A 13,145-nucleotide genomic window follows, 5' to 3' on the forward strand; every position below is an offset into this window, starting at 1 on the left:
AACATAGTCTTATAGGATATCATTGTTATGACTCTGCACAATACCTGAAAAGTTTCTGTTCCTATTTGACTAATCACAAGCAATCTTTAGTTTCACATTGTGAATTAATACAATCTGTAGCTTTTCACAGTTCAAGTGATCAATATTTTATGAGAATTTACTTCCTTAAATTCTACTACTTAAAAAAGTATTTATTTTTTATACTTGCATCAACATTTGTCCTAATGTTGCCAGATAGTAACCAGAATAAGTTAACAATGTGCACACACAATTCTTTCAGTACCTTCTAATCCCATGTACATTACAAGTATCTTTAGATAAAACATTATACATATATCTTTGCCAAGTTTAAGTTCAACATTGCATTCATTAATTCTCAGTATTTCTTTCCAACAGTCTAAATTGCACTACTGTTTCAATGCCTCAGATACATTTTCAAACTTATTGTATCAATATACTTTCATTCCAATCATACCAATAAACAGCTTCCTTTCTCATTGTTCTTTCAATACATTAAAATTCTTTTGAACAGACTTTTTTGCTGCTACACGGCTTAACAAAATTTCACAGATTTTACAAGACTGATTAAATCCAGTACATGGCTTCCTCTCATGCTCATAGCCAAAATGAAGCAATTTTTTATATCTATTACTTTTGTAAAACATCCTCATTTTTTCTCTTCTTATATAATTATTTGAATCACCTTTTACTTTACACAAATTTTCTCTTTTAACTTTTGTTCATTTCACTTAAGCTGCATACAACATTTGATAAAATTGTCTGTTTCTCTTAATAGCCTGCATGTTTTTTAAGCATCTTTATTGAATTATCACTTGTAACATAGGCAAATTTACATTTATATGTGTAAAAATGACCTCCTAACAAGACAAAGCTGGAACTTCCCAAAATAATGAAATAACAGCAACAAAACGAAAGGTTCACAGCAACCATGGCTTAAAAATCCACTATTTATTTACAGCAGACAATAAGCATTTTCAAACTCAGAATTCATCTTCAGACAGAGGAAGAACTGTGAGTTTGAAAGCGCTTACTGTCTGTTTGCTGCAAATTTACATTTATATAAAAGTAAACCATATTCCCATTATGTTACATTTTCCTCTCTAATTATTTGCTCCCAATACCTTATTTCTTTTTCCAGTTTCCTCCAGTAACTTCTATCCTCCTTAGGCCTATTCTCTGTGACCCTAATTGCATTTATCCTGATAAGCAGAATCTCCTTTCCCCATTCCCATGTTGGCTTAGTTCTTAGAATACTTTCTGTGCTACTTTATGAATACAATATTCTGTATGATTGTTGTTATTCTCCTTAAGAATCTGCATCCCAGATTCCACTCTCTCCTTATGTCCTGAATCCCCCCATTCTACAGCATCATCCCTTTGCCCTGTTAATTGTAGGTTCCTGCTTACATTATGCATGCCTTAACTGTGTAGCTCTAAAATATCTCTTCAAATCAGGTAATCCTAAATCACCTTGTTCTACTGGAAGGATCAGCTTATCCAAGTTGCCTCTTGCCTCTTCCCCTCCCAGATAAATTACTTCAAATCTTTATTAATTGCTATCTACAACTTCTCCTCTGGTTGATAAAAATATGCCTGATCTGTGTATAAAACTAAAGGGAAAAAAATTGCTGATCCATTCCTTTGCTATTTTCAGATTTTGTCCATTTGAGTTCAACATAACAGCCTCCACTATTTTTAGCATTTGCTGTTATAATATAGACCCCACTATCACAAATAATAAATGAAAAATATCAACACAAGCAGAAAAACTTAAAAGTATGCAGATACATGTAAAGGAGAAGTACAAAATAAGCAATTTATTGATGATCCAATATATTTATAGAGAACTGGGAAATAAGGCAAAAGGAACTGAAACACCACCAAGAAAAGAAGAAATGCATACATTTTAGAGAAATACCTATGAAAATTCTGTGGAACATAACAAAGACGCTAAATGGATAGAAGAAGTAACACAAAAAATAAGAAGTTCAAATGAACGGAATATGAAATGGGATGAAGTAATGGCCAGAGAGACTGAAACAAAGTTAAGAAAGGCTCCTAACTGGAAAATTCCAGGCCCAGGTGCAGTACCTAACTTATGGATAAAAGTATTAACATGTTTACATGAAGACTGAGCCATGAATAAGAACTACTTCTATATGCACCCAAACAGACATCAGCCTGTCTAACAACAGGAAAAGCAATGTTCCTACTCAACAGCAAACCTGCAAGCTATCCTAAAAACTATAGACTAATAACTTCCCTTCTGATAACTTATAAGCTATACACTGGAACTGATGCCAACAGAGTTTATAATCATTTAGAAGAAAATAAAGTCATACTGGAGAACTCTAAAAAGGGGAAAATCTAAGTATGGCATGGATAGACTACAAAAAAGCATTTAATAGTATCCCACATTCATGGATAAAAGAGTGCTTAAAAATGTATAAGATACACCCTACCTTGATCAATTACATTACAGTGACCGTGAAATAGTGGCAAACCACTTTGCAGCTAAGCCATTATAAAGGACAAATTATTATTCCAGTGATAAAAATCCAAAGGGGGATATTCCAGGGTGACTCTTTGTCACTACTGCTCTTCTGTGTTGCCCTTAACCCATTAAGCTGTCTACTTAACAGATTAGATCATGGCTACAGTTTGGCACCCAGAAAACAACAGGGTGTGAAAACTTCTCATCCTCTTTTTGTAGGTGATTTAAAACTGTATAGTTCATCAGATGAGGAACTGAAAGCACAACTGCAAGTGCTTAAAACTTTTTCAGATGATATAAGAATGTCATTTGGTCTTGATAAATGTTCAAAAGCAACTTTAAAGCATGAAGACTGCAGCACCAAGAAAATATCAGTTTGGGACAGGAATGTGATATAGAAGAACCTGAGCAAGGGGGAGTGTATAAATATTTGGGAATTGATGAAGGATCAACAATAAAACATGAACAAATGCAAATAAAACTTAGTAAGGAATATTTTAGAAGACCTAAATGAAACCTGAAAACAGCGTTGATATCTAGGAACAAAGTCTAAGCTATAAACCAATTTGCTCTTTCTGTCCTAATGTACAGTTTTGGAATGACTGGCCCCCAAATGTGTTGGATATGTTGGAGAGGAAAACAAGAAGGATGCTTCATGCTCATCAGATGTTTGTGTCTTTCAGCTTTTCCCGGTTAGGGGTCGCCACAGTGGAACTCCGGTCCGCTAATGATTGGCAGTAGAGTTTTACGTACTGGCTTGCCGGGCCTAACGCACAACCTTCAATGAAGGAACGCCCATTCACGCATGTCGCTACACAGAAGATGCTCTAACTGAGACTCGAATGGGCAATGTCTAACTGTGAGGTGACAATGCTACCGCAGCACCACCACCGCAGTTCATGCTCATCAGATGATTTATAAAAATCAGTATATACCAAGACTATATTTTCCTTGTTCCGAAGAAGGTATGGGCTTCCTAGAAATTGATTACATGTATAAATCTCCAGTTGTAGGACAACATATATATCTTCTGACCTCACAAGACCCAAATGTAGTGAAACTTTTAAAACATGAGGTGAATAAGTCTAAGATGACTTCCTTGCTTAGTTTAGTAGAAGCATATTGGTGTCAAGCAGGAATGGAAATCAAACCAGAAGTAGATAAAAATCAGGCAGCAACTCAGTATGCCAAAAAAACAAAAGAAAGAATATAAGGTGATGGCTCAAGTGAGAAGGAGGAAGTGTGGAAAATGCATAAAAATAGTTGCAAGTATAGATAACTCTTGGAATAACCTCATGTTGATCAGGATCGAATGCAGAAATGGTTAAGGAGAGGTGAATTTAAACCAAAAGACGAAAGGTTAATATTGGCAGCCAAAGATAGTGGACTAAGTACACATTCATTTGCAAAGTCCATTGAACATGTGGGATAAACAGACAAATGTAGGTTTTGTAAAACAGAATTGGAAACAGTTGCATATCTTATTGCTGGTTGTGATATACTAATGGCAGGGGGGACTGTATACTCAAAGGCATAATAATGTGGCAAGACCATTGCATTGGGGATTGTGCAAACATTATGATACTGAAGTAGCTGAAAACACTGGAAACATGAGACAAAAAGCATTATATTAAATGATGAAGTTTATATCACATGGGATCACCCATTACCAACAGTTCAAAAAATAGATGCGAGAAAACCAGATATAGTAGTCCACGAAAAGAAATCAAAAGTAGCATTGATCATTGAAATTACTACACCCAGTGACTATAGTGATTGCCCATATTTAATGACCTCATGATACTATGCACATTACATCTTCTATATCACATATGTATGTATTGTATACCTTTGTAGATATTTGTATTGCATTTCTTTGATTTGAATGATTGTAGTATTGCTATACGTTTTTGTAACTTTTTTCTTTATATCGGAGCTTTTCTCCTCCGGTCTCCACTGAAAATAGGCCACCAGCCCAGTGGAACAACCCGGTTAACAAAAGACAAATAAATAAAATAAATAAATAATAAATACAATACCAGGATTTGCAGGCAGAAACAAGGGCAGTGTGAAAGAAGGATACCTAGACAGTTCTAGTAGTATTAGGAGCAACGGGTCTTATAAAAAAGAATTTACAAATGTATTTAGATATGTTACCGATACATGTAATACCATACAAATTGCAGGAGTCATTAATGGACACATTGTGGATGCTGAGAAGAGCACTTTCGGCTAACATCAAAGATTGAAACAATATTACTTTCATGAGCTTTAATCATACTTTAACTTAGGAATAGGGTCCATTACTGTTATGGTATTAGAAACCCAAAAGACTTGGAGAAATTAAAAAAGAGAGTACACATGTGACTGTAACTAAAAACAAAACTAGGTAGTTTATACAAAAAAGTTGGAAAAAGTTATACCTACCCCTTGATTTTTTTAATAGAAATGTAGTCTTCTTCAGTCGACCTCAGTATGTATCGAATGCAAGTAGCATCTTCTATGGCTTGCATTGCTTTCCTTATAATCTTTTGATCCTTATCACCTGGAAACATGAGCACAACAGGATTAAGACATTGCTGCTGAAAGTCACTGCAGGCAATACCGGTGGCTACATCCAGATTTGCTTTATCCTAGTATGAGTTTATGAAATGCATACATGTATTGACAACAGTTAAAATGGTAGTAGATTGGCAGGCTTTTCAGGTATCACTTTCTTTATCTTTCTTTTCTGTTTAATTTTCTGTGCTTAGAATAGAACTATAGTTATAGAAATAGTTCTTGACCTTCCATTTTCCTTCTGGGAGGACATCTGTCTGAACTGCACTATGGCTACCCTCATGCACTGTTTCTGCCAATCTCACCAGAATTAGTAGCTTCTATCTGGTTGAAATGACAGGTTTGGTAGTTAGAACTTCACAGTGAAGGATACTATGTCCCTTTAATTATACTCACAGCAAGCAGTAATGCCTCATGCTTGCTGACTTACCCCCAGCATGACATTGCACAGAAGACTAATCCCTACCAGTCTTTTATAATTTACAGAAAAGGATCTATGACTGCCTGTTCAGTCTTTACCCTGCATGACTGAACCCTTGTGATGTTGCCAAGTTTAGTAGGGTGCAGCCTTCCTCAGCTTGTCTGTAGTCCATTATGGCATGGCACAGTTATCTATAAGGCAGCAAGATTTTAAAGATGAAGTCAGGATGGATCACATAGTGGCATACAGATGCATGCTAATTAGTGGTTCTTTCACACAGACCCATAGTTCAGGGCTTGCTTCTGACCTCTAATTACTATTTATGTGAAGCGTATCCAGGTATTTCAATTCCCCCAACCTCCAAAAAAATATACAGGTTTACTGGGTAGTCCAAATAGTCCTTTCATATGCCCCTGAGCTGTGGTCTAAGTCAAGGATGAAAAGATCAGCAAGAAAAAATCTACTTACCCTATTAACAAATCATTAAATAATTGGAAAAATACTAAACAACCAACTATGGTAATTAATACTAAAATAATACAAGAAATATTTTCCACTGAATCACTGCACATTCTTTATTGGTCAGTAAAGAAGTGATTAAATAAATAACAGAAGAAACTGCTGCCATGGAATCATTGAATCATTACACATTCTTTACTGGTTTAGTAAAAAATGTGAAATGATTCATTGGCAGCAGTTTATTCTATTACCTTATTTAAACTATTAAATAAATAAGACCTTCTGATATGGCGGCTCTAAGATAAGGAGCTTATAGTAGCACTCCTGAGACAGAGACCAATAATTTTAAGAAAGCCTGTAATCTGGTACAGGTCAGTACCAAAATGAATAGAGCTCAGCACATGAAGTGTGGAAGACAAGGAAAGTGTGGCAAACATCATAAAACAGAAGCAAATATAATTTATTCTATGCAGGGAGTCCTCTGTAAATAATGGCATAATAGAAAAAAAACACAAAAATGGGGAAAGAAGACAGAATATGGAAGAGCAGATGGAAGAATGGACTGATTCGCTGACTACTACAATAAATCAGAGAAACTCAGAAAGTTTTAAAATTAGTGGAAGTCTGCAGGTATGTATTGCTTCCAATAATAAAAAGTTTGTAGGATATAGAAGAGACCTAGCAGCATGTCAGATGCGGGGGTAGGAATAAGGGAAAGATTAACAGTCCATGAATTTAAACAGGAGGAAATTAAATATTAACTATCTGAATTGCAGAACAGTTCTATGTGTGGAAAGGTAAGGTTCTCAGCAATACCAGAATTATTTGAAGGAAAAACCTGCTAGGAGTATGTGTCATCTTTATCTAATAAGTGGGGTGGCTTCCTTCAACAGGACATTAAAATTGACAGGGAATATAGAGTTAATGTGCAAAAGTGAGAGCCAAAAACACATCCATGTCTTATTCTTGTAAGGTTACATTCATTTATGCAAAAAGAAGAGAAGTTGTCCTTCCTTTGGAAAAAAAAGGACATATGCAGGTGTGAGAAGCACAAATCTATGTGGACACCGATTACTTATCACCAACATGTGCCAATAGGAATGCTTTTATTTCAGCTATAAAACTCTACAAATCAATGAACCTGAAATTCAAATTAATATACTGGGCAGTGTTGAGAATATTCTACTCTCTTGGCATTAAAACTTATTTGGAAATGAACATAACAACTGAATATCGCAGGGTAAAAATGGATGAACTAGATGTGAGCAATAGCTCTACAGAGGTCAGCCAGCAACACAAAAAGAAAGGGAGTGACAGCTCATCTACCACAACAGGGAGAGCAGTGACAAACCCTTCAAAGAAAGGGGGTGACAGCTCATCTACCACAACAGGGACAGCAGTAACTAAACCCTTCAAAGAAAGGGAGTGACAGCTCATCTACCACAACAGGGACAGCAGTGGCTAAACCCTTCAAAGAAAGGGAGTGACAGCTCATCTACCACAACAGGGACAGCAGTAACTAAACCCTTCAAAGAAAGGAAGTGACAGCTCATCTACCACAACAGGAAGAGCAGTGACTAAACCCTTCAAAGAAAGGGAGTGACAGCTCATCTACCACAACAGGAAGAGCAGTGACTAAACCCTTCAAAGAAAGGGAGTGACAGCTCATCTACCACAACAGGGACAGCAGTGACTAAACCCTTCAAAGAAAGGGAGTGACAGCTCATCTACCACAACAGGGACAGCAGTGACTAAACCCTTCAAAGAAAGGGAGTGACAGCTCATCTACCACAATAGGGACAGCAGTGACTAAACCGTTCAAAGAAAGGGAGTGACAGCTCATCTACCTCAAAAGGGAGAGCAGTGACTAAACCCTTCAAAGAAAGGGAGTGACAGCTCATCTACCACAACAGGGACAGCAGTAACTAAACCCTTAAAAGAAAGGGAGTGACAGCTCATCTACCACAAAAGGGAGAGCAGTGACTAAACCCTTCAAAGAAAGGGAGTGACAGCTCATCTACCACAACAGGGAGAGCAGTGACTAAACCCTTCAAAGAAAGGGAGTGACAGCTCATCTACCACAAGGGAGAGCAGTGACTAAACCCTTCAAAGAAAGGGAGTGACAACTCATCTACCACAAAAGGGACAGCAGTGACTAAACCCTTCAAAGAAAGGGAGTGACAGCTCATCTACCACAACAAGGACAGCAGTAACTAAACCCTTCAAAGAAAGGGAGTGACAGCTCATCTACCACAACAGGAAGAGCAGTGACTAAACCCTTCAAAGAAAGGGAGTGACAGCTCATCTACCACAACAGGGACAGCAGTGACTAAACCCTTCAAAGAAAGGGAGTGACAGCTCATCTACCACAACAGGGACAGCAGTAACTAAACCCTTCAAAGAAAGGGAGTGACAGCTCATCTACCACAACAGGAAGAGCAGTGACTAAACCATTCAAAGAAAGGGAGTGACAGCTCATCTACCACAAGGGAGAGCAGTGACTAAACCCTTCAAAGAAAGCGAGTGACAGCTCATCTACCACAACAGGGAGAGCAGTGACTAAACCCTTCAAAGAAAGGGAGTGACAGCTCATCTACCACAAAAGGGAGAGCAGTGACTAAACCCTTCAAAGAAAGGGAGTGACAGCTCATCTACCACAAAAGGGAGAGCAGTGACTAAACCCTTCAAAGAAAGGGAGTGACAGCTCATCTACCACAACAGGAAGAGCAGTGGCTAAACCCTTCAAAGAAAGGGAATGACTGCTCATCTACCACAACAGGGACAGCAGTGGCTAAACCCTTCAAAGAAAGGGAGTGACAGCTCATCTACCACAACAGGGACAGCAGTGACTAAACCCTTCAAAGAAAGGGAGTGACAGCTCATCTACCACAACAGGAAGAGCAGTGACTAAACCCTTCAAAGAAAGGGAGTGACAGCTCATCTACCACAATAGGGACAGCAGTGACTAAACCCTTCAAAGAAAGGGAGTGACAGCTCATCTACCACAACAGGGAGAGCAGTGACTAAACCCTTCAAAGAAAGGGAGTGACAACTCATCTACCACAAAATGGACAGCAGTGACTAAACCCTTCAAAGAAAGGGAGTGACAGCTCATCTACCACAACAGGGACAGCAGTAACTAAACCCTTCAAAGAAAGGGAGTGACAGCTCATCTACCACAACAGTGACAGCAGTAACTAAACCCTTAAAAGAAAGGGAGTGACAGCTCATCTACCACAAAAGGGAGAGCAGTGACTAAACCCTTCAAAGAAAGGGAGTGACAGCTCATCTACCACAACAGGGAGAGCAGTGACTAAACCCTTCAAAGAAAGGGAGTGACAGCTCATCTACCACAACAGAGAGAGCAGTGACTAAACCCTTCAAAGAAAGGGAGTGACAGCTCATCTACCACAACAGGGACAGCAGTAACTAAACCCTTCAAAGAAAGGGAGTGACAGCTCATCTACCACAAAAGGGACAGCAGTGACTAAATCCTTCAAAGAAAGGGAGTGACAGCTCATCTACCACAATAGGGACAGCAGTGACTAAATCCTTCAAAGAAAGGGAGTGACAGCTCATCTACCACAACAGGGAGAGCAGTGACTAAACCCTTCAAAGAAAGGGAGTGACAGCTCATCTACCACAACAGGGAGAGCAGTGATTAAACCCTTCAAAGAAAGGGAGTGACAACTCATCTACCACAAAAGGGACAGCAGTGACTAAACCCTTCAAAGAAAGGGAGTGACAGCTCATCTACCACAATAGGGACAGCAGTGACTAAATCCTTCAAAGAAAGGGAGTGACAGCTCATCTACCACAACAGGGACAGCAGTGACTAAACCCTTCAAAGAAAGGGAGTGACAGCTCATCTAGCACAACAGGAGAGCAGTGATTAAACCCTTCAAAGAAAGGGAGTGACAACTCATCTACCACAAAAGGGACAGCAGTGACTAAACCCTTCAAAGAAAGGGAGTGACAGCTCATCTACCACAACAGGGACAGCAGTAACTAAACCCTTAAAAGAAAGGGAGTGACAGCTCATCTACCACAACAGGAAGAGCAGTGACTAAACCCTTCAAAGAAAGGGAGTGACAGCTCAGCTACCACAACAGGAAGAGCAGTGACTAAACCCTTCAAAGAAAGGGAGTGACAGCTCATCTACCACAACAGGGACAGCAGTGACTAAACCCTTCAAGGAAAGGGAGTGACAGCTCATCTACAACAAAAGGGACAGCAGTAACTAAACCCTTCAAAGAAAGGGAGTGACAGCTCATCTACCACAATAGGGACAGCAGTGACTAAACCGTTCAAAGAAAGGGAGTGACAGCTCATCTACCTCAAAAGGGAGAGCAGTGACTAAACCCTTCAAAGAAAGGGAGTGACAGCTCATCTACCACAACAGGGACAGCAGTAACTAAACCCTTAAAAGAAAGGGAGTGACAGCTCATCTACCACAAAAGGGAGAGCAGTGACTAAACCCTTCAAAGAAAGGGAGTGACAGCTCATCTACCACAACAGGGAGAGCAGTGACTAAACCCTTCAAAGAAAGGGAGTGACAGCTCATCTACCACAACAGAGAGAGCAGTGACTAAACCCTTCAAAGAAAGGGAGTGACAACTCATCTACCACAAAAGGGACAGCAGTGACTAAACCCTTCAAAGAAAGGGAGTGACAGCTCATCTACCACAACAGGGACAGCAGTAACTAAACCCTTCAAAGAAAGGGAGTGACAGCTCATCTACCACAACAGGAAGAGCAGTGACTAAACCCTTCAAAGAAAGGGAGTGACAGCTCATCTACCACAACAGGGACAGCAGTGACTAAACCCTTCAAAGAAAGGGAGTGACAGCTCATCTACCACAACAGGGACAGCAGTAACTAAACCCTTCAAAGAAAGGGAGTGACAGCTCATCTACCACAACAGGAAGAGCAGTGACTAAACCATTCAAAGAAAGGGAGTGACAGCTCATCTACCACAAGGGAGAGCAGTGACTAAACCCTTCAAAGAAAGCGAGTGACAGCTCATCTACCACAACAGGGAGAGCAGTGACTAAACCCTTCAAAGAAAGGGAGTGACAGCTCATCTACCACAAAAGGGACAGCAGTGACTAAACCCTTCAAAGAAAGGGAGTGACAGCTCATCTACCACAACAGGGACAGCAGTAACTAAACCCTTCAAAGAAAGGGAGTGACAGCTCATCTACCACAACAGTGACAGCAGTAACTAAACCCTTAAAAGAAAGGGAGTGACAGCTCATCTACCACAAAAGGGAGAGCAGTGACTAAACCCTTCAAAGAAAGGGAGTGACAGCTCATCTACCACAACAGGGAGAGCAGTGACTAAACCCTTCAAAGAAAGGGAGTGACAGCTCATCTACCACAACAGAGAGAGCAGTGACTAAACCCTTCAAAGAAAGGGAGTGACAACTCATCTACCACAAAAGGGACAGCAGTGACTAAACCCTTCAAAGAAAGGGAGTGACAGCTCATTTACCACAACAGGGACAGCAGTAACTAAACCCTTCAAAGAAAGGGAGTGACAGCTCATCTACCACAACAGGAAGACCAGTGACTAAACCCTTCAAAGAAAGGGAGTGACAGCTCATCTACCACAAGGGAGAGCAGTGACTAAACCCTTCAAAGAAAGGGAGTGACAGCTCATCTACCACAACAGGGACAGCAGTAACTAAACCCTTCAAAGAAAGGGAGTGACAGCTCATCTACCACAAAAGGGACAGCAGTGACTAAATCCTTCAAAGAAAGGGAGTGACAGCTCATCTACCACAATAGGGACAGCAGTGACTAAATCCTTCAAAGAAAGGGAGTGACAGCTCATCTACCACAACAGGGAGAGCAGTGACTAAACCCTTCAAAGAAAGGGAGTGACAGCTAATCTACCACAACAGGGAGAGCAGTGATTAAACCCTTCAAAGAAAGGGAGTGACAACTCATCTACCACAAAAGGGACAGCAGTGACTAAACCCTTCAAAGAAAGGGAGTGACAGCTCATCTACCACAATAGGGACAGCAGTGACTAAATCCTTCAAAGAAAGGGAGTGACAGCTCATCTACCACAACAGGGAGAGCAGTGACTAAACCCTTCAAAGAAAGGGAGTGACAGCTCATCTACCACAACAGGGAGAGCAGTGATTAAACCCTTCAAAGAAAGGGAGTGACAACTCATCTACCACAAAAGGGACAGCAGTGACTAAACCCTTCAAAGAAAGGGAGTGACAGCTCATCTACCACAACAGGGACAGCAGTAACTAAACCCTTCAAAGAAAGGGAGTGACAACTCATCTACCACAACAGGAAGAGCAGTGACTAAACCCTTCAAAGAAAGGGAGTGACAGCTCAGCTACCACAACAGGAAGAGCAGTGACTAAACCCTTCAAAGAAAGGGAGTGACAGCTCATCTACCACAACAGGGACAGCAGTGACTAAACCCTTCAAGGAAAGGGAGTGACAGCTCATCTACAACAAAAGGGACAGTAGTAACTAAACCCTTCAAAGAAAGGGAGTGACAGCTCATCTACCACAACAGGAAGAGCAGTGACTAAACCCTTCAAAGAAAGGGAGTGACAGCTCATCTACCACAACAGAGAGAGCAGTGACTAAACCCTTCAAAGAAAGGGAGTGACGACTCATCTACCACAAAAGGGACAGCAGTGACTAAACCCTTCAAAGAAAGGGAGTGACAGCTCATTTACCACAACAGGGACAGCAGTAACTAAACCCTTCAAAGAAAGGGAGTGACAGCTCATCTACCACAACAGGAAGAGCAGTGACTAAACCCTTCAAAGAAAGGGAGTGACAGCTCATCTACCACAACAGGGACAGCAGTGACTAAACCCTTCAAAGAAAGGGAGTGACAGCTCATCTACCACAACAGGGACAGCAGTAACTAAACCCTTCAAAGAAAGGGAGTGACAGCTCATCTACCACAACAGGAAGACCAGTGACTAAACCCTTCAAAGAAAGGGAGTGACAGCTCATCTACCACAAGGGAGAGCAGTGACTAAACCCTTCAAAGAAAGTGAGTGACAGCTCATCTACCATAACAGGGAGAGCAGTGACTAAACCCTTCAAAGAAAGGGAGTGACAGCTCATGTACCACAAAAGGGAGAGCAGTGACTAAACCCTTCAAAGAAAGGGAGTGACAGCTCATCTACCACAAAAGGGAGAGCAGTG

General features: G+C 40.3%; 1 protein-coding gene across 1 annotated transcript in view; it reads right to left on the reverse strand.

Annotated features, from left to right (window-relative positions):
- LOC122810503 (high choriolytic enzyme 1-like) overlaps positions 1–13,145 on the reverse strand; it is a 194,970-nt gene that overhangs the window by 27,233 nt on the left and 154,592 nt on the right. The window contains exon 6 of the mRNA XM_044082085.1: positions 4,943–5,060. Within this exon, the coding sequence (XP_043938020.1) occupies positions 4,943–5,060 (118 nt within the window). The remainder of the gene's footprint in view (positions 1–4,942; positions 5,061–13,145) is intronic.

This window comes from Protopterus annectens, chromosome 9.part0, assembly GCF_019279795.1.
Source record: "Protopterus annectens isolate FY-2018-M chromosome 9.part0, PAN1.0, whole genome shotgun sequence".
Classification (NCBI taxonomy): Eukaryota; Metazoa; Chordata; order Ceratodontiformes; family Protopteridae; genus Protopterus; species Protopterus annectens.